The 19,164-nt window shown below is 35.9% G+C and overlaps 2 protein-coding genes across 3 annotated transcripts in view; one reads left to right on the plus strand and one right to left on the minus strand.

Moving 5' to 3' along the window:
- ninl (ninein-like) overlaps positions 1-1,813 on the plus strand; it is a 42,425-nt gene extending 40,612 nt beyond the window's left edge. For both annotated transcript variants that reach the window (XM_079843394.1, XM_079843395.1), the window contains one exon: positions 831-1,813. In XM_079843394.1, coding sequence (XP_079699520.1) covers positions 831-1,022 — 192 coding nt within the window. In that variant the 3' untranslated portion in view covers positions 1,023-1,813. The remainder of the gene's footprint in view (positions 1-830) is intronic.
- On the minus strand, positions 1,345-5,823 carry gins1 (GINS complex subunit 1 (Psf1 homolog)). The gene is made up of 7 exons (XM_079843396.1): positions 5,610-5,823; positions 5,404-5,468; positions 4,469-4,567; positions 4,284-4,374; positions 4,073-4,189; positions 3,031-3,105; positions 1,345-1,904 (listed from the first exon to the last, which is right to left on the minus strand). The coding sequence occupies exons 1-7, from the start codon at positions 5,682-5,684 to the stop codon at positions 1,836-1,838; spliced, it is 591 nt and encodes a 196-aa protein (XP_079699522.1). The 5' UTR covers positions 5,685-5,823; the 3' UTR covers positions 1,345-1,835.
- Between the last annotated feature and the right edge of the window lie 13,341 nt (positions 5,824-19,164).

Consider the following 19,164-nt stretch of genomic DNA (forward strand, 5'->3'; position numbering starts at 1 on the left):
CCACATACTGATTGGCCATAAGCTGGTGTGTGGTGGGCGTTCTGGCGCAATATGGCTGCCGTCGCATCATCCAGGTGGATGCTGCACATTGGTGGTGGTTGAGGAGACTCTCTCACTTACACTCTCCCTCTCTCTACCCAGAAAAGTGCTATATAAATGTAACAATTTATTATGGGCTCAATTGAGGCAGATATTTAATCCGATAAGAATACATAAGCATAAATTGCAAAAACATTTGGGCACTGTTGTGCGTAATTGGACTAACCAGTGGACCAATATCAAACCAAATGTTGGTTTGATCATTCTGAAATGCCTGAGCCAGTCTGTCATCTGAATGATTTGGTTTAATTGCCTCCTATAAGCGTCTCTCAATTGCATCCCCAAACACCAGGCATCCGAATGCAAGATAACGTGACTGCATTTATAATGCATTTCGTCTTCGAGACGCATGCCATTTATGATGTAGGATAAAAGAGCCACAGGAGCTTCCCCGATTGCAGCAACTTCCATTTTTATTAGATATTTTGTGCCAGTTTCCCAGGAAGGGATTTATTTGTTCTCTTGAACACATGGGATGGAAACGTCTTCTATTCACAAATGTTTTGTGATATACAAATTTTGGGCATAAGTCAAATTTGCAACTTAGGATGGAAACAAAGCTGGGATAGTGTCTTTTTGTGCACATTTTGGCAAATGTAGTAGTTCAACTGTGCATTTCATCCATATATAAGACTGTAGTATACAAACAGAAATGGTATATTAATATGCTGTTCCAAAGCTTGATTAATTTTGTATAGTGACAATCGCCTCTCTAACTTCCCCCTCTATAGCTGGCCAAAAATGCCAAGTCGGATCTGCTGCTGAAGGACCTGTATGTGGAAAACTCTCAGCTCATGAAGGCTCTTCAGGTGACGGAGCAGAGGCAGAAGAGTGCAGAGAAGAAGTCTTTCCTGCTGGAGGAGAAAGTGATCGCCCTAAATAAACTGCTACGTAAAATCGCCCCAGCATCGCTTACAGCTTAGCCTTGCTTCACTCCATGATGAGCCTTTACCTGTTGTACTGGACTGTGAAGTCCCACCCGCTAGTGCACTTTTGTATTTTGGTGCGAATTGTTTTTTTTTGTAAAAGCAGTAAACAATCCTAGTGTTAAAGTGAAAGCACAAAGAATGCAAAGTCTTACAGTTACTCTAACAGCATATTGTATTTAAATCATGCTGTTTTCAATGATATAAAGAGGATGAAGCGTAAAGTTAATTTAAGATCATATTTTATAGTCTCTTCAGAGGCAAATGAATACCAATGAACAAGACTCGTGTAGTAAGAGATTTGATCATGTGTCAAGGACAGCGTTACACATTCCTTTATTTGTTCACTGTAATGTAGGGTACAAACAGCAAGCGTTCTTGCGACTCTTAGCTTCAAGTATTTGATAGTAAAATAAGAGACACTTTTTTTACAGCTGTTTTAATGCCCATTTTGGTGCAAATAACCAAAAGCACAGTATTCACTCAATGTACAGTTTTGATACAAATACTATCTTCTAATTGCACAATTTTTAATCATGCTGCACTAATGTCCACTTGGATATAAGTTATTCTAAGTGTTACAGTTGATGTTCACCTTGTTTAAAAGAGCTGGCTACCTTTGGGAGATAAAATGTGACACCACTGTGTTGTAAATGCATCATGTATTATCCCACTGTAAAGAATGTGAGCAAGTAAAGTTTTACCTGTGCACGTGTTACTTTCTGATGGGATCAATCAAATGTAATTTTATAACGCTTCAATTGTTAAAGAGATGAAAATATATGAGTATCCACAATCAACTGCTCATTCCTAGGAGATGACATGCTCTAATATACCCTGCCGAATAAGCTGCTCACATTTCCATCTGGGTAAGAAGTGCTGTGAAGAGAGAACGGGTGAAACGCGTTATGCAATATAAACACACAAGCAGTCTTTCAGGGGCCTGTACCATGATGAAACCACTCAATTTTTCAACTAAACATTGAAATAAATCTAATTAATAAACTAAATGAACCATTTAAACTAAATTACTGATCGAATTATTGATCTAAAGCCCACACTGTCACTGTATGATAATTGAAATGAACTGATGACATCAGCGTTTTTTCCAGAATGGCTATACAGCTGAATAAAATTATTCTGCATTATTTTCCTGTTTAACACTGTAAAGCTGCTTTGAAACAATCTACATTGTTAAAAGCACTATATAAATAAAGTTGACTTGACATGATAGTTTAACAAACTCAGAGTTTCAGGATTAGTTTCGAGTTGACAAAACCAAACCAATCTATTCAGGCTTTGTTGGTCCCATGATGCTGATCATCAGCTTTCTCTGTCAACTCAGGCTTTGATCCTGAGTTTCAGAGTTAAGCTGTGACATCAGTAGTGAACAGCCAATCACATGCTGTGGATTCATTTCTCTCTTCCGCAGAATATTACATGATTGAAAATTATTAACAATTTAAACAAGTTTACACAGCAAGAAGAAAAGAGCTGTCTATGAAAGCGGACAACTTAAAGAAAAATCTTATGTCATTGCAAGTAAAAGTTATGAAATTAGTTTAGTTGGTAGAGAGAATTGAACATTTAAGCTCATGTAGCAATTTTTATAGCTTTACTTATTGATTTTAAAGCTTATTTGTAAGACCTTTTTATAGGCGAATTATATTAATAAAAAACATTTGCTATGTAGTAACCTTTAATTTGGAGTAGAAAAGGGGGGAGTGACTTTATTGCATCAGAGCTGTGTCACTTTGCTCACAGCTGATTGGTCCAATTTCAGTTTGAGATCTCTTATCCAGAACATAGCCTGCCCTGGAGCAGGTTAGCCGTGGAGCGTAAGTTACTATGGAGATGAACACAGCTAAAAGCCAAACCACTTTAAATGCTACCTAAAACCCAAGATTGGCACAAACTAAGCTTAAACATTTCTGGCTAGTCAGCTAAACCGGCTTCATGGTATAGGCCCCCGGTCCGATTAAAACATGCCCTTAAGAATAGTTACCTGGCTATTTTTCTTCAGCAGAATCACAGTGCCATCATCTATTTCAAACTCTCCATGGTCTTTAAGACACCGCACCTGAATATGAAGGAACAGAAACATCAGTGCTAATAAAGTTCCTGTGCGTTTAGCTAAATGACTGAATTTCACACATGCAAAACCAAAATTATCCCAAAATAAATTATTTTTTATAGAGGTAATAAATCCTATGTTAAGATCATTACATTTTAAGCACATTTACACATTCTAATAGCTGTAATGGTCATTTTACAAGGTAGAAAAAAAAATATTACTGTTGTATAAATACTAAATACTACTACTACTACTACTACTACTACTAAATACTACTATACCGATCAGGCATAACATTATGACCTAATACTGTGTCGAGCTACAGTAGCTCGTCTGTTTGATCGGACCACGCAGGCCAGCCTTCGCTCCCCACGTGCATCAATGAGCCTTGGCCACCCATGACCCTGTCGTTGTTTCACCACTGTTCCTTCCTTGGACCACTTTTGATAGAGACTGACTGACCGTTGCAGTTTTGGAGATGCTCTGACCCAGTTGCTAAAATCCTTACGCTTGCACATTTTTCCTGCTTCTAACACATCAACTTTGAGGAAAAAAATTTTACTTGCTGGCTAACATATACCACCCACTAACAGGTGCCGTGATGAAGAGATAATCAGTGTTATTCACCTCACTTGTCATAATGTTAATATATATATATATATATATATATATATATATATATATATATATATATATATATATATATATATATATATATATATATATATATATATATATATATATATATAAATAAATAAATAAAATTGTTATATTGCATTATTGATTGTACTAAACTAACTAAAACTGAAATAAAATAAAAGGTGTATATGACAAAATATAATAAAAATCTAATGAAATGACAAAAACACACTTATTAAAACTTTAAAATAAAAAGATAAATAAAGAAACCCTTTAAAATATTAATACAAACTATAACATTATGTCAGAGATACTAAAATAACACTGCACTCACCTCAATGTATAAACTCTTAGGGGGCTTCATATCCTGTGTTATGTCCAAACCTTCCTCTCCCCCAATTGATCTCATATAGGTTGCCAAGGACTTTTTATACTGATTGAACCACTCCATCTGATTTATAAGCATTGAATTAACATGTCAGTCACGCACCAAGAAGAAACAAGTAGCATGTAATATTTGTTACACAGAGGAAATGCAGGCCCACCTCTTCAGCACACATGTGAAACCTAATGGCTGTGGGCAGTACACTGCCGTACTCCCATCTGAGAGCACGGATTCGCAGGAGGCGATCATAACTGTGGGAAGAAAGAGAGATGCGTTTGATCACACCTGCCAAGGTCTCAAGAGGGAAGCAGATGATGGATAACAGGAAAACAGTGAATCACTCACAGGTATGCGGAGATACAGCGCTGGTTCCTCAGTAGGCAGCTGTGGCGGAACTTGATGGATGGTATCAGCTCGCTCTTGCCCTCGGTCTTTGCCTCATTCCTACAAAATTACAGGTTAATTTGGAGTATATTGGCTTGTTTAAGACTTAATCACACCAATATTTTGTAATATTTTTAGCTTTTATTTTTATGTTTTGTTTTTTCACATTGTAGTAAATGTATGTACTTTTTCATTTATATATATATATATATATATAGCCAATTTAGTTTTCCTCTCATTTTCTTAAGCTTTTTACATTTTCGTCTAATGTTTATCTTATTTCAGCTTTACTTCATATACAAAAATGATGAAAAAAGTTGTTTGTGACAGTTGTCAATGAGATATACATAATTATGAGATACAAAATCATAACTATTATAAACAAACTCTAGATTGAGTCATGATTATAAAAAAAACACTGACATAAAAAGTTAAATTATGACGTAAAAATGTATTTTAAAAAACGTGAGCTAAAAGTCATTAAGAGGAAAAAGTCAACATCATGACATACCAAGTCATTTTGCAATGAAAAAGTCGGTCATGATATAAAAAGTTTAAATTATGTCAAAATTATGGCAATGTATGTCAACATACTTTGGTAAAATACTTCAGTCATAATTATCTGATTTAAAAAAAAACGCAATTATGACGTTACGTCATAATTCAGATTTTTTTGTCATAATTTAAAAAAAAAAAATTCTTTCCCTGACGTGTTTGATGTGGCATACTGTTTCTGTCTTAGAATCATAAAATATTTTGGCTGAATGTAACAAAAATGATTAGTAATGGTTTTAGTTAACAATAACACCGTTGCAGAGCCTGCCATCTGCGAACTAACGTTACTCAAACACAGAAAGCATTGGAGTCAATGGTGTGAGAGCGGAGCACAGACTTACACATCAGTCTGATTCTGTTCGTACAGAGCCTTCATTTCCTCCAGGACTTGCCGAATACTGTCTTCCTGTGGAAAATCCAGGACAAACCGGTATGACTAAACTTTGACATGTTAATGACATCCGACTGTTATCATCTGCTGAAAGTATGGCAGCTAAAGTGTTCTATTAAACACTGCAAGTTAAACTGTACGGAGCGCGTTACTTACATTAAACGCGGGCAGCTGACCATCGCCCATCCGATGAAGTTCTCTAATAAGCTCGACTGCTTTTTCGCAGAACATTATAAAATTGTTTGTACCCAAAATATGTCGAAATTTCTGGGATAAAGTCGTTGCTTAGTAAAGTAAAGTGTACTCCCCGTTTTCGCGGTAATTTTTTGTTGTTATGATCACGTGACCCTTTAAGTTACTACGGAGAGTCAAACAGGACACTTTTAGATATGGGTAGTGACGGGAAGTCCGACTCATTCCCGCGAATCGGTTCTTTCGAACAGTTCGTTTCAAAGAACCGGTTTAGTGATTCTTTTTGAGGAGTACAGGTAATGCATCGTTGTTTGCATAAATAGCCTACAACATAGTATGTTTTTTATGGAACCTAAAAGCAAAAAAAAGTTAAATGCCTAGGCCACTTTCTGATAACTTTGTGACCTTATCCCGGACGACATCATATTATTATTACCTTAAAAAATATTGATGTATGATATATATTTAAAGATACTTAGTGGTATAGAACATTGTATTTTTTAGGGTTATTTTTTACAGCATCATTTATTAAAGATTCTTGTATTATTCATTCGTGACAAAATGTAATTAATCAAATACATGCTACCATCTAGTGGTGAAAAGGTCACACAATTATGACAATGTATGTCAACATACTTTACTTTAGTAAAATACTTTAATACTTCAGTCATAATTATCTGATTAAAAAACAAAATTATGACATATTACGTCATAATTAAGAATTTTTATTTATTTATTTATTTTCTTACAGGTGTTTGATATGGAATACTGTTTCTGTCTTAGAATCATAAAATATTTTGGCTGAATTTCACAAAAATTCTTTGTAATGGTTTTAGTTACCAATAACACCATTGCAGAGCCTGAACAAATAAAAAGCAGCTAATAACAGATATTGTGGCTTCATGCAAGTTCCCAGAAGAAATAGACAGGAGACGGAGGTCCAGTTGTTGGTGTTACCTTTTTCATAATTTTGACTTTTTATCTCATCATTATGTTATATTACATTATGTTATGTCATCATTTTGACTTTTTTTAATGTCTTTTTGACTTTTTATATGATACTTTTTTATTTACCTAGTATGTCATAATTATGATTTACCAAAGTATGATTTTATGTGGCAGAAATGGGCTTCCGTACTCACTGTAAAAATAAATCAGGTCTCCAATTGAACATTTTCTTGTGACTGATCACATCCAAATTTTTTAGTTGGCCAAATTTAATTTCTGTGAATTAAATTGCATCAATTCACAGAAATTCAATTTGGCCAACTGAAAAATTTAGATGTGATCGGTCACTAGAAAATGTTCAATTGGAGACCTAAATTTTTTTTTACAGTGCTCATGTGCCTATATTGTGGCACACTATCTATTCAAAGTGGAAGTGGTAATTTACTCTAAGTGTCAAAGGCCCTTTTAACCCTCATCGGTCCATCTGTCCGTCATTTTGACCTGAAATTAATTTTTGAAATAATAAAATAAAAATGTAGTGTTCAGTGGAGGGGTCCAAGACCTTAGGACTTTTGTCACACTTGAACCACGACTGCCCCCCAAAAAATTCACTGGATCCGAGGAGTTTATGTGGTTAAAATTAAAGAAAGTAACAAAGCAGTCCCTCACGGGTCAATTTTACCCCCTTAGGAATGAATTGAATGCGAGGAATGCTTCAGAACACATGGAACACCTAAATAAATTATCAAAATGAAAACTAAACTTTACCAAAAATATATTTTATAATATTAATATAATATATTATAATATTATAGTCTACATGTGTATCTGAATACATACTAACTTTAGGACCCAGCGAACCAGCTCATTTGCTCCATATAGAGATATAAGGCCATCTAGTGGCAAAAGTCATGAAATATCATGTTATTATATTATCTTTTTTCCACAAGAGGTCGGCAGAGACCCCCAATGTGAGATATTCAGAGCTGAATTAACAGGGTTATGCTTGAAATGTTGAGTTATTTTGAATTTAAGTTTAAAGAATATGCTTAAATTATATTATTTATTGATAAAATCTAGTAATTTTAAGGTAAATAATAAAAAAATTGCATTAAAAATAGAAAACATTATAAAAATGAAATGATACAAGCTTTCTGGACCAAAAAAAAAAAGTATAATTTTAGGCCTTTGGGTCATTTTGACCCACGAGAGACTGATTTGTTACAGAGTACGAGGGACAGATGAGGGTTAAGGCAAGTCATTTCACTTGGCGGCCATCTTTGAAACACCTCTCGGGCAGCTATTTCAGTCATGCAAGTACAGCATCTATTTCTTTAAATGGGGAAACAACAAATTCTCCAAAGCTCTTCACCAAGCTTATGATTAAATTTCACATTTAAAATCAATTAAATCTGAATCTCAGCGAAATTTTAGAACATAGAGCTTCTAAAGGCAGCGGAGCGGCAGTGATGCGACCAATTGGCAATTGGCTCTTTTATTTAGAAGTGTAAATATTGCGTGTTGTACTTTCTCCCATTCAAAGTAAAACGAGTTCATTGTCTCAAGTCTTTGACAGTGTGGGAACAGCAGAGTTTATAGGTGCGAGTTAGATTAAGCAATAACACCCAAAGGCGTTTATGAGGGGTAAAAAATTGGGAGATATGATTCTCTGTGGACGACGTGGAGTCAATGAAGTCATGCTCTCTATCTACTCCACAGTTTGATTGGGATGCCTCCCAAACCGGGGATAACAGTATAATTAACAGGGACAGCTGCAGATACGGTCCCTCTGTCAGCGGCCACAGCAGAGACCGTCCACTGGGCCTGGGCCCAAATCAACTTCTAAAACCATAGAAACTGTTCACAGCCATATCAGTGTCTTGTGCTACAACAGGTGGTCCCTGAAGTTCCCAATTCAACCTCCCCCCTTGTCTCAAGTTTGCTGCCTACTGCTCACATTAGACCTGCGGACACTCGCATTTGTTGTCGAACAACTCACAAACATCCTCTGCTTGGTTTGTATTTTTCGGACCAAGATAAAATCCCACTTACGGACCCAAACATGCCTCTGTCAGAGCGGCGGTATCACATAAAACCTTTGGGGCTTTGGAAGCTATCGCTGTAGTGCTTATAGGCTCTCGGATGGTTGTCTCGGGTACCTGGAAAAGGAGCGGAGTGAAAATAACAGGGAGAGGGAGATAAACAACGAAGGGATGAATGGAAAAGAGGAAGAAGGATCAGAGAAGGGGTCAGTGGGATTTGTCTTGTTTTCTCACACCATGAGTTAACCAGCATGCGTCTAAAGAGTTTCAGCTATGTAGCTTTGGCTCCTTCAGTCTTTCTCATCGACCGGATCAAACGGAACAGATTCAGCTGTGGCCTCCGATCCCGTCTCGCTGGAACGGCACAAATGTTGCCACTTGAGCCGCGATGTCACTCCCACCCCCATCCACTAACCCACTCCAGCTGATTTCAAAAGAAACCTGCTGTCTGTTTGGAATGGTGCTTTACCAGTGGTACTGCTCCAGAGTATATTGCTAAAAATGATTCAGCCAGTTGCATGCACATATGCATGACAGTGCTTGATCGTTACGGCATAGTGTAATACAAAATGTTAGGGTTAGAGTGCAGTGTTTAAAAGTGCAGGGAACTTTCCTACAGAGCCATCAAAGCTTATGGCAGTAAATGGGTGTAAAATGCAGTGTTTTGTTAAGAATTCTATACATCTCTAGTTGTTCTGTTTTATGTATCATAAATTATACTGCAGAATTTCTCAAAAGTTTTCTCACCCTCAAATAATGCTATTGGTGTGAAAATGTTTCGGGATATCCAGGTATGTGTTTTGCTACGTTGAAATCTACAGTATGGGACAATACCCAGTCTTTAAGAAAATTGCCAAATTAAATTTATATGGCCCAAACTCATTTTCTATATCTTTGGCAAGCAATGCTTAAAGGAACACTCCACTTTTTTGAAAACAGGCTCATTTTCCAACTCCCCTAGAGTTAAACAGTTGCGTTTTACCGTTTTCGAATCCATTCAGCCGATCTCCGGATCTGGCGGAAGCACTTTTAGCATAGCTTAGCATAGATCATTGAATCTGATTAGACCGCTAGCATCTCACTCAAAAATGACAAAAGAGTTTCGATATTGTTCTTATTTAAAACTTGACTCTTCTGTAGTTACATCGTGTACTAAGACCGACGGAAAATGAAAAGTTGTGATTTTCTTGGCCAATAGGGCTAGGAATTATACTCTCATTCCTGCGTAATAATCAAGGAACTTTGCTGCCGTACCATGGGTGCAGCGGCGCAATGATATTACGCAGCGCCTGAAAATAGGCTAACTTCCGTCAACAAGGAGCGAAACTCTTTGGTCATTTTTTGAGCGAGACGCTAAGGGTCTAATCAGATTCAATGATCTATGCTAAGCTATGCTAAAAGTGCTACCGCCCGACCCAGAGATCGGCTGAATGGATTAGAAAAGGGTAAAACTCAACTGTTTAACTCTAGGGGAGTTGGAAAATTAGTCTATTTTCAAAAAAAGTGGAGTGTTCCTTTATATGCTTAAAATAATTTTTTGTTGACAAATATAATAATCACAATTAGATATTTTACCCAAACCATGCAGCCCTAATTCACGATAAGACAAACTCCAGCTGTTGCAAAATCCATTCAAATTGGAAACATAACCATGCCATGGTTTGGCTAGTAATTCCAGGTTAATAACTGCATTAATTTCACAGTAATTCCACAGTAGGACTTCTCTTGTATCTAACTGCACTCTTGGAGATTTCTTGTAAAATCACTTCACTATTGTGAAATATCCATCTACGAACAATTATGCATTTTATAATAAGGTATTGGTATATCTTTATGCTGAAATTACGCTAATAATAGCATTTTGTAACTTAAACTTAAAAAACTTAAAAAAGTAACTTAAAATCAGCCAATTAGCTTATTTTATATTCTAGCTTGTCATCGTTTTAACAAATCACTCTAAAAAAAAAGGTTCTATATGGCACCAAAAATGGTTCTTGGCTCGTAATCATAGGGGAACCTTTTTTAGTGCTATATAGCACCAATTTTGGTGCTTCAGTGGTTCTTCAGTGGTTCTTCAGAGGTGCTATATAGCACCTTAGTCAAAGAACCGGTGAAGAACCTCTGAAAAAACGCTCATTTGTCACACTTCTGACTTGGCTAGATCAGAAATTTGAATATGAATAATATACAAGGTCCAAGATCCCAAGCAAATGGAACACTGATCACCATTATTGTGACTTCAAAACATTTACAGTACTAAACAATTTTTTTACATTGGCACGGTTAAAGTAGTAGTTGTGCAAAGCGAAATCTGAATCACGTTGTTGAAATATTTTGTCCCGTTGCTTTTGGCTCTCTATGGGCTTCTCCCCATGCTTCTCCCTTGACTTTATCGGACATTATGCCTCCACGTCCCCCCGATTGCCTCATAGACAGTAAAAGATTGCCTGCGAGCTTCTCCTCCTGTATGTCTATACGGTAATTTCTCTACTATGCGACAGAGTCGCGTGGTTATGACGCAATCGTTAGCCTATTTTTTACAAAAACGGCTTCTACGGGGCGATAGTGTAAGATACAAGGTAATGGAGCCTTTTATACATTGTTGTGTTTCTTTAGAAATAAACAATGGTCAAATGGAGTCTTTAAACGCCTCAGATGTTAAAGTTATTCTCTGTCAAAGTGACGCCAAAATGAATGGGAGTCAATGGGATGCTAACAGCAGGTGATGGGTTGGTTAGCAATGGCTGCCCTTATGGAAGGTTTTCGGGTGCTGGATTACCCCCTTGGTTGTACCCCTTCTAGCAACAACTCTTCTTCTCCATTTTTTGTGTGTTTCTGTGGCAGAATTACAGTGCCACATACTGGTCTGGCATGTATACTATCGTTTTGAGTCGGTTTCAGTGGTTTAATGTTTACACCGTTATTTCTTGAGATCAGATAGGGAAAGCACTGGCATCGTGTGGATGTGACCTAAGAAACAAGATCTCAATAGCAGCATCTGAAATCACATACTTTTCTACTATATGGGGAAAAACAGTATATAGAAGGGGAAAAACAGTATATGACTAAAGGAGTATGTCCGAATTCACAATAGGCCTACTCATAATAGAGTCGGCAAAAAGTCCGGACACTGGACTTTGGACACGACGGACACTTTTCTACCCCATGAGGCCACGGGAGAGTATTTTTGAATGGCAGTGAAGTAACACAACTGTAGGTCACATGATAATGACAACATGGAGAATGTAGTACGTCCAGATTACATTCAAACTACACACATTCATAACTATATAGACTATATAGTTATAACACTTTTTTAGCGAAGTATAAAATCTTTGCTACAAAAATAAATAAGTACCTACTCAAGAGAGTACAATAATATGTAAAATATAGGCTATGTAAATGTAAATATATAATAATAATAAAGAATGAATAGGTGAAAAAATAGAGTAGCTAGTATGGAATAGATTAAATATGGCCAGTGTAAGCTGCGTGAGAAGCCATTGAAAGGTAGTTGCGACCTTGTGTGATGTGCTGTTTACTGTCTGTGTGAATTTCCACTCTGATGACAGATGATCTGAATGGAGTCTGTTGTGGAAGGCCATTAACTCTAAATAAATACTTCACAAGACTATATGATCTGCGTCTAAATACTGCCAAAACATTTGGAGGTATAATTTAACCATTCAACATACATCCATACATTCATGGGATAATTGCGAGGAAGTCTTGTTTCGGCTTGTCTTAAATATTGAGATCATGTGAGTTTCATCCGCTCTCATGTTATTGGCTGTGTAGAGTGTCCTCTCACCAGTTTTCCAGTCCACGCAATTGCAGTTCACACAACTTCAGCTGTCAACATGAGCTGATGTCAGACGAGTGCATTTAAATTAAAGGATATGAAAACACCCTGTCCACCCTGTCCGACACAAACCATTGATAAGTCATTATACGAGTCATCCTTATACACGTTCGCATCAATGTTCTCAATATATCCATGGATTAGAAATCGGGTCCATCCGGTTGGACTGTAATTTAATGCATGGATGAGTTGTTTTTCCACTGAAATGTCCTAAAAATGAAAGTTCCTAGAAAATGTTTGTTGGAGAGATTCCAACATCAGCCACATATGAAACAAAAGAACAATTTGGTTTCTTCAAGCAAAATCAACTAAAACTCAAATATTCTCAAAATGTTACCCAAACAAGATTAATTTCTCAAAGTTAAGAGGTCTCTTAATTTTTTCCAGAGCTATATATACATCCCCTAAACCTACCCATCACAGAAAACGTTCTGCATTTTCAAAAAACATCACTTAGTATGATTTATAAGCTCATTTATTCCTCATGGGGAATAAAAAAATGTCGGACAAGGATTTTGAATATTCTCAACCTTGTGGGGACATTTTGTCCCTATAACAGGATTTACCAAGTGCGGTCTTAATTGCATGTTAACAATTAAATGAGAATAATACAATTTTATATTTAAACTGAACTTTAGAGTGCTTTTTGACCCACTTAAGTATGTCAAATCTTTTTGTTATTTCATAATTACTTCTCTTGTCTTTGAAATATGGTTGAATTGTAAATGCACCGACACGTATTTATATTGAACTTTAATGTAATTTCTAGTGTAACTTTAAATGTAATATTGAATAACACACTATAGTTAAATTACATAAGAGTTATTTTAAATTGTAATAATATTTCTAATGCTGGGCAATCAATTAATCGCGATTAATCGCATCCAAAATAAAAGTTTGTGTTTACATAATATGTGTGTGTACTGTCTATAATTATTATGTATATAAGCACACACTCATTTATATATTTAAGAAAAATGTTGGGGCAGTGGGGCAAAAAAGTATTTAGTCAGCCACCAATTGTGCAAGTTCTCCCACTTAAAAAGATGAGAGAGGCCTGTAATTTTCATCATAGGTACACTTCAACTATGAGAGACAATGAGAAATCCAGAAAATCACAATCTGATTTTAAAATAATTTATTTGCAAATTATGGTGGAAAATAAGTATTTGGTCACCTACAAAAAAGCAAGATTTCGGACTCTCACAGACCTTTAACTTCTTGTTTAAGAGGCTCCTCTGTCTTCCACTTGTTACCTGTATTAATGGCACCTTGTTATCAGTATAAAATACACCTGTCCACAACCTCAAACAGTCAGACTCCAAACTCCACTATGGCCAAGACCAAAGAGCTGTCAAAGAACACCAGAAAGAAGACTGATTCTGCAATAGGTAAGCAGCTTGGTGTGAAGAAATCAACTTTGGGAGCAATTATTAGAAAATGGAAGGCATACAAGACCACTGATATTCCCCCTCGATCTGGGGCTCCACGCAAGATCTCACCCCGTTAAGTCAAAATGATCACACGGGGGGACCTAGTGAATGACCTGCAGAGAGCTGGGACCAAAGTAACAAAGGCTACCATCAGTAACACACTACGCCGCCAGGGACTCAAATCCTGCAGTGCCAGACGTGTCCCCCTGCTTAAGCCAGTACATGTCCAGGCCCGTCTGAAGTTTCCTAGAGAGCATTTGGATGATCCAGAAGAGGATTGGGAGAATGTCATATGGTCAGATGAAACCAAAATAGAACTATTTGGTAAAAACTCAACTTGTCGTGTTTGGAGAAGAAAGAATGCTGAGTTGCATCCAAAGAGCACCATACCTACTGTGAAGCAATGGGGTGGAAACCTCATGCTTTGGGGCTGTTTTTCTGCAAAGGGACCAGGACGACTGATCCGTGTAAAGGAAAGAATGAATGGGGCCATGTATCGTGAGATTTTGAGTAAAAACCTCCTTCCATCAGCAAGGGCATTGAAGATGAAACGTGGCTGGGTCTTTCAGCATGACAATGATCCCAAACACACCGCCTGGGCAACGAAAGAGTGGCTTTGTAAGAAGCATTTCAAGGTCCTGGAGTGGCCTAGCCAGTCTCCAGATCTCAACTCCATAGAAAATCTTTGGAGGGAGTTGAAAATCCGTGTTGCCCATGCAGCGACAGCCCCAAAACATCACTGCTCTAGAGGAGATCTGCATGGAGGAATGGGCCAAACTACCAGCAACAGTGTGTTAAAACCTTGTGGAGACTTACAGAAAAAGTTTAACCTCTGTCTTTGCCAACAATGGGTATATAACAAAGTATTGAGATGAGCTTTTGTTATTGACCAAATACTTATGTTCCACCATAATTAGCAAATAAATTATTTAAAAATCAGACAATGTGATTTTCCTAGATTTTCTTCTCATTCTGTCTCTCATAGTTGAAGTGTACCTATGATGAAAATTGCAGGCCTCTCTCATCTTTTTAAGAGGGAGAACTTTTGCACAATTGGTGGCTGACTAAATACTTTTTTGCCTCACTGTATATTTATATATAAGATCAATTATATAAATATATATACAGTATATACAGTACATGCAAATCTTTCTTAAATATATACATGAAGGGGACTGTATTTATGTAGGCTATACATAATAATTATGCACAGTACACACACACATATTATGTAAACACAAACTTTTATTTTGGATTAATGATTGATTAATCGGATGCATGATTAATCGATTGCCCAGCACTAAATATTTCACAACATTACTGTTTTTACTATATTTTTTTATCAAATAAATACCGCATTGGTGAGCAGAAGAGACTTCTTTCAAAAACATTTAAAAAAATTACCAAAAGCAAACTTTTTAACAGTAAACGAGTATGTGAAAATGTATACTGCATAGTAAGAATGGCCCTGCAATGTATTGTTTGTGAAAGAGCATTATTTCCAAAATAATGACAAACTGCATGATAATTCCTATAATTGCAGTATTACAAACTTACAGCTGCTCGCTATTTGGAAAGCATTACTCTATGTGGGAGACTGGAGGAAGTAAAGATCTCGACTAGTTCTGGTTGCTGTAGTTGACTCTCATCACCAGTAGATGGCAGCAGAGTGCATTAGGCACATATGTTCTCTTTCTATATCTCTCTGGACTTCCTACATATTTTTTAAAATAATTAGTAAGCTAATAACAAAACACATACACAACAACAGAATTCAAACAAATGTGACTCATAGACAAATTATGGTTGATCACTCAACCTTGTAATTCTTGCACATGGGACTCATTCTTATTAGACGTCATAGGCTTAAATCATGTAGGCCAAATGGATAAAGATGGATGGCTTAATTATTGTGTCTTTGTTATTGTAAGAATACCATAATGAAGGTTTACACGCATATATAACTAATTATTAGCAAACTGGTGATATTAAACAAAAGTAAAACAATTGAGGCGTAGGCTGTAATTTCTACTAGATGAGATGCCTAAATGGCTTTCTAGTAATTGGTTCTCAAGCCCAAGATAATCCTATTTGAAAATGCCCTCGAGGTATTCTTGTCTTTGTGAGATGCCTGTGCAAGTACTGATTTATGAAAGGTGTCTGGTGTATTGTAAGCCAAATGGGTGAGGCCAACAACCCCGAAGAGACTGCAGTTTACCGGATGTATAGGCACAATAGGTCTTGATGTTGGCATATTTTACTGGTTTGGGAGATGTCAATATCCCAGCATTTAGGCCGTCACTCATATTTGTTTTGTCCTATTAGACTCAATCTGTATGTATGTATGTATGTATGCATATAGCCTACATGCACACACACACACACACACACACACACACACACACACACACACACACACACACACACACACACACACACGTTGTGTTTTCATGTTTTATGGGGACATTCCATAGATATAATTATTTTAATACTGTAAAGTCTTTTTTTCCATTCCCATAAATCCCTAAACCCATCAAAGAAAACTTTTTGCATTTTTAAATAAAAAAACAAAACAAACATCACTTGTATGATTTATAAGCTGTTTTCCTCATGGGGACCAAAAATGTCCCCAGAGGGACAAGGATTTTGGATTTTGCCACCCTTTTGGGGACATTTTGGCCACAAATAGATAGATAGATAGATAGATATATAGATAGATAGATAGATAGATAGATAGATAGATAGATAGATAGATAGATAGATAGATAGATAGATAGATAGATAGATAGATAGATAGATAGATAGATAGATAGATAGATAGATAGATAGATAGATAGATAGATAGATAGATAGATAGATAGATAGATAGATAGATACTTAAAATGTTAGAATAGAACATAAAATAGATACATAAAAATGTATTATATTTAAAATTTATATTAAAATCAATTAGCTGAACTTTAGAAGGCTTTGACCCACTTAAGTAGGACTTAACTATTGTTTTTTTAAATATAGTTAAACTGCTGAATGTACTGAAAAGCAATTATTGTAAATGTAAAATATATTTTAATGTCATTTCTATAGACACTTATGTTTTTAAATATATTTGTAATCATACAAAACAATGAAGTTGCAATTTAGTGCATTGAAAATATATTAGCTTTAAATATAATATCAAATGAAACACTACAGTTCAAATTACAATCAAGTACTTTACATGTGCTTTAGTCGACACATGAAAATAGGTGTACTTCTTTAAAACACGACAAAAGATTCTTACATATAATCATTTAAAATATACTTTATTTTGACATTATTACAAAGTCCAATTAAACAGATTGTTCGCCCAAAAATGAAAATTCTGTCATCATTTACTCACCCTTAAGTTGTTCCAAACCTGTATGAATTTCTTTGTTCTGATAAACACAAAAGAAGATATTTTGAAGAATGTCGGTAACCAAACAGTTGATGAGTCCCATTGACTTCTATAGTAGGGACGAAAATACCATGAAAGTCAATGTTGGTTGCCGACATTCTTCATACATGTTTGGAACAACTTGAGGGTGAGAAAATAATGACAGAATTTTCATTTTTAGGTGAACTATCCCTTGAAATGTGTTTAGAATCCTAGTTGTGAAAGTGTACTCCCTTAAGTACACTTAAGTGGCCTTTTATTTGATTAATATATTATCTGCAAGTACTGTTTTTGGACCATACTTGAAGTACACTACAAGCGCACAATTAAGCACACTTCTTTTTCACAGGGGGGCTCTTATGCTAAAGGGAACAGTGCAAGATAACTAGCAGCTTCTTCAGGATTAACTCTGGAATTTTAATCCTGCTAATGTATTACAGGCGGGGGTTTGGACTACAGCACAGACACGGTCTTGAGGGCAGAAAGGTTTTCTTATCTAGAGGAGTGATTCGATCAGTAATTATGCTGTAATGATGCTTGTGTAATCCACATGTGTTTATGTAATCCACACAACATGTTGAATGCTGAACCTTTTAGCTCTTTTGTTGCATGCTTGAGTTTTGCAAAATTATTAGGTGTTTTTTGTTGTCGTCATGGAAACGTCAGTAATGATCCCTATTCAGATGGGACAGGAGGGAGAGTGAAACTGCTAGTAATTGTGAGGGAACAGCTCTTGGCTCGTATCCTCCCTGGGTGTGAGACGTTGTGTGGTCTGTGAATTTACACCTGCCTCAGGCATCGGTGCGTGGGGTTGCTCAAACTATTTCTTTTGTATCCATTTTCTAAGCTGTGCCTGATAGGATACAAAAAGCAATTGCGACTAATCGTGTAATGGCAGATTAGCACCTGCTAACACCGTCGTTTCTTGGGATAAAATATTTTGGAAGTGCTTTAGACTCAAAGAATTTGGGCTGGAAGCAAGATCAGGCTCCATGTGTGTATTATACAGTCTGATAGGGTTTGAGCATGAGACAGTGGTAAAAGAGAATTGTGTAAGGGTTAAAGAAGTTCACACAAAAATAAATGCAAATTCTGTCATCATCTACTTATGTCGTTTCAAACCGGTATGACTTACTTCGGCACAGTAAATTTTTTTTGTTGGTTTAACTTAAAAAAGTAAGTAACCTGAGTTCATTGAAATTAAAAAATTTAGTTAATACAATTAAGGAAATTGGTTTAATAAAAATAAACTCAAAATATCTGAACCACATAAATAAAAACAATCATGAAAAAGCACAATTTGGCATGTTTCACTGCATTATCACAAATAAAACACAAAATCTTTTAATAATATTTGAATAAAGGGTGATGTCGATTCTCAAAAATGTTCAATGTATTAACTCAAATTTTTAATTTCAATGAACTCAAAATTTTAAGGCAACCAGGTAACTTACTTTTTATATATATTAATTGCATGTTAATTGTAATTCAATTCAAATGTATTATTGATTAAATTTATACTAAATGTAATTAACTTTAGACCTTTGGAGTTATTTTCTTTTGGCCCGTAAAAAATTGCTGTACAATCAACTTGGATGTTTAAGTCATTTTAATTTAAATTACATTAAACTGACTTTAAAAAATGAGTTGAATCTTGTATAACTTATAAAAATATATATTTTTTTAAAGCAATGTAAGACAAATGTTGTCATAACTTATTGATCATATAATTGATTTTTACAGTCTATGTAATTTCACAGCATATATTTTCCTTGAAATATGGCCAGTGTACTACCGAATGTACTGACAAGAATTGATG

Source organism: Gobio gobio (assembly GCF_949357685.1).
Source record: "Gobio gobio genome assembly, chromosome: 18".
In the NCBI taxonomy this organism is placed as follows: domain Eukaryota; kingdom Metazoa; phylum Chordata; class Actinopteri; order Cypriniformes; family Gobionidae; genus Gobio; species Gobio gobio.

What these genes read in the sequence shown, in the direction of transcription:
- gins1 (XM_079843396.1), bottom strand. Translation starts at nt 5,684, where the DNA reads ATGTTCTGCGAAAAAGCAGTCGAGCTTATTAGAGAACTTCATCGGATG. An exon ending in GTCAGCTGCCCGCGTTTAAT is followed by an intron (nt 5,469 to 5,609) that starts GTAAGTAACGCG and finishes GATTTTCCACAG; the next exon opens with GAAGACAGTATTCGGCAAGT. An exon ending in CGCTGTATCTCCGCATACCT is followed by an intron (nt 4,375 to 4,468) that starts GTGAGTGATTCA and finishes TTCTTCCCACAG; the next exon opens with TTATGATCGCCTCCTGCGAA.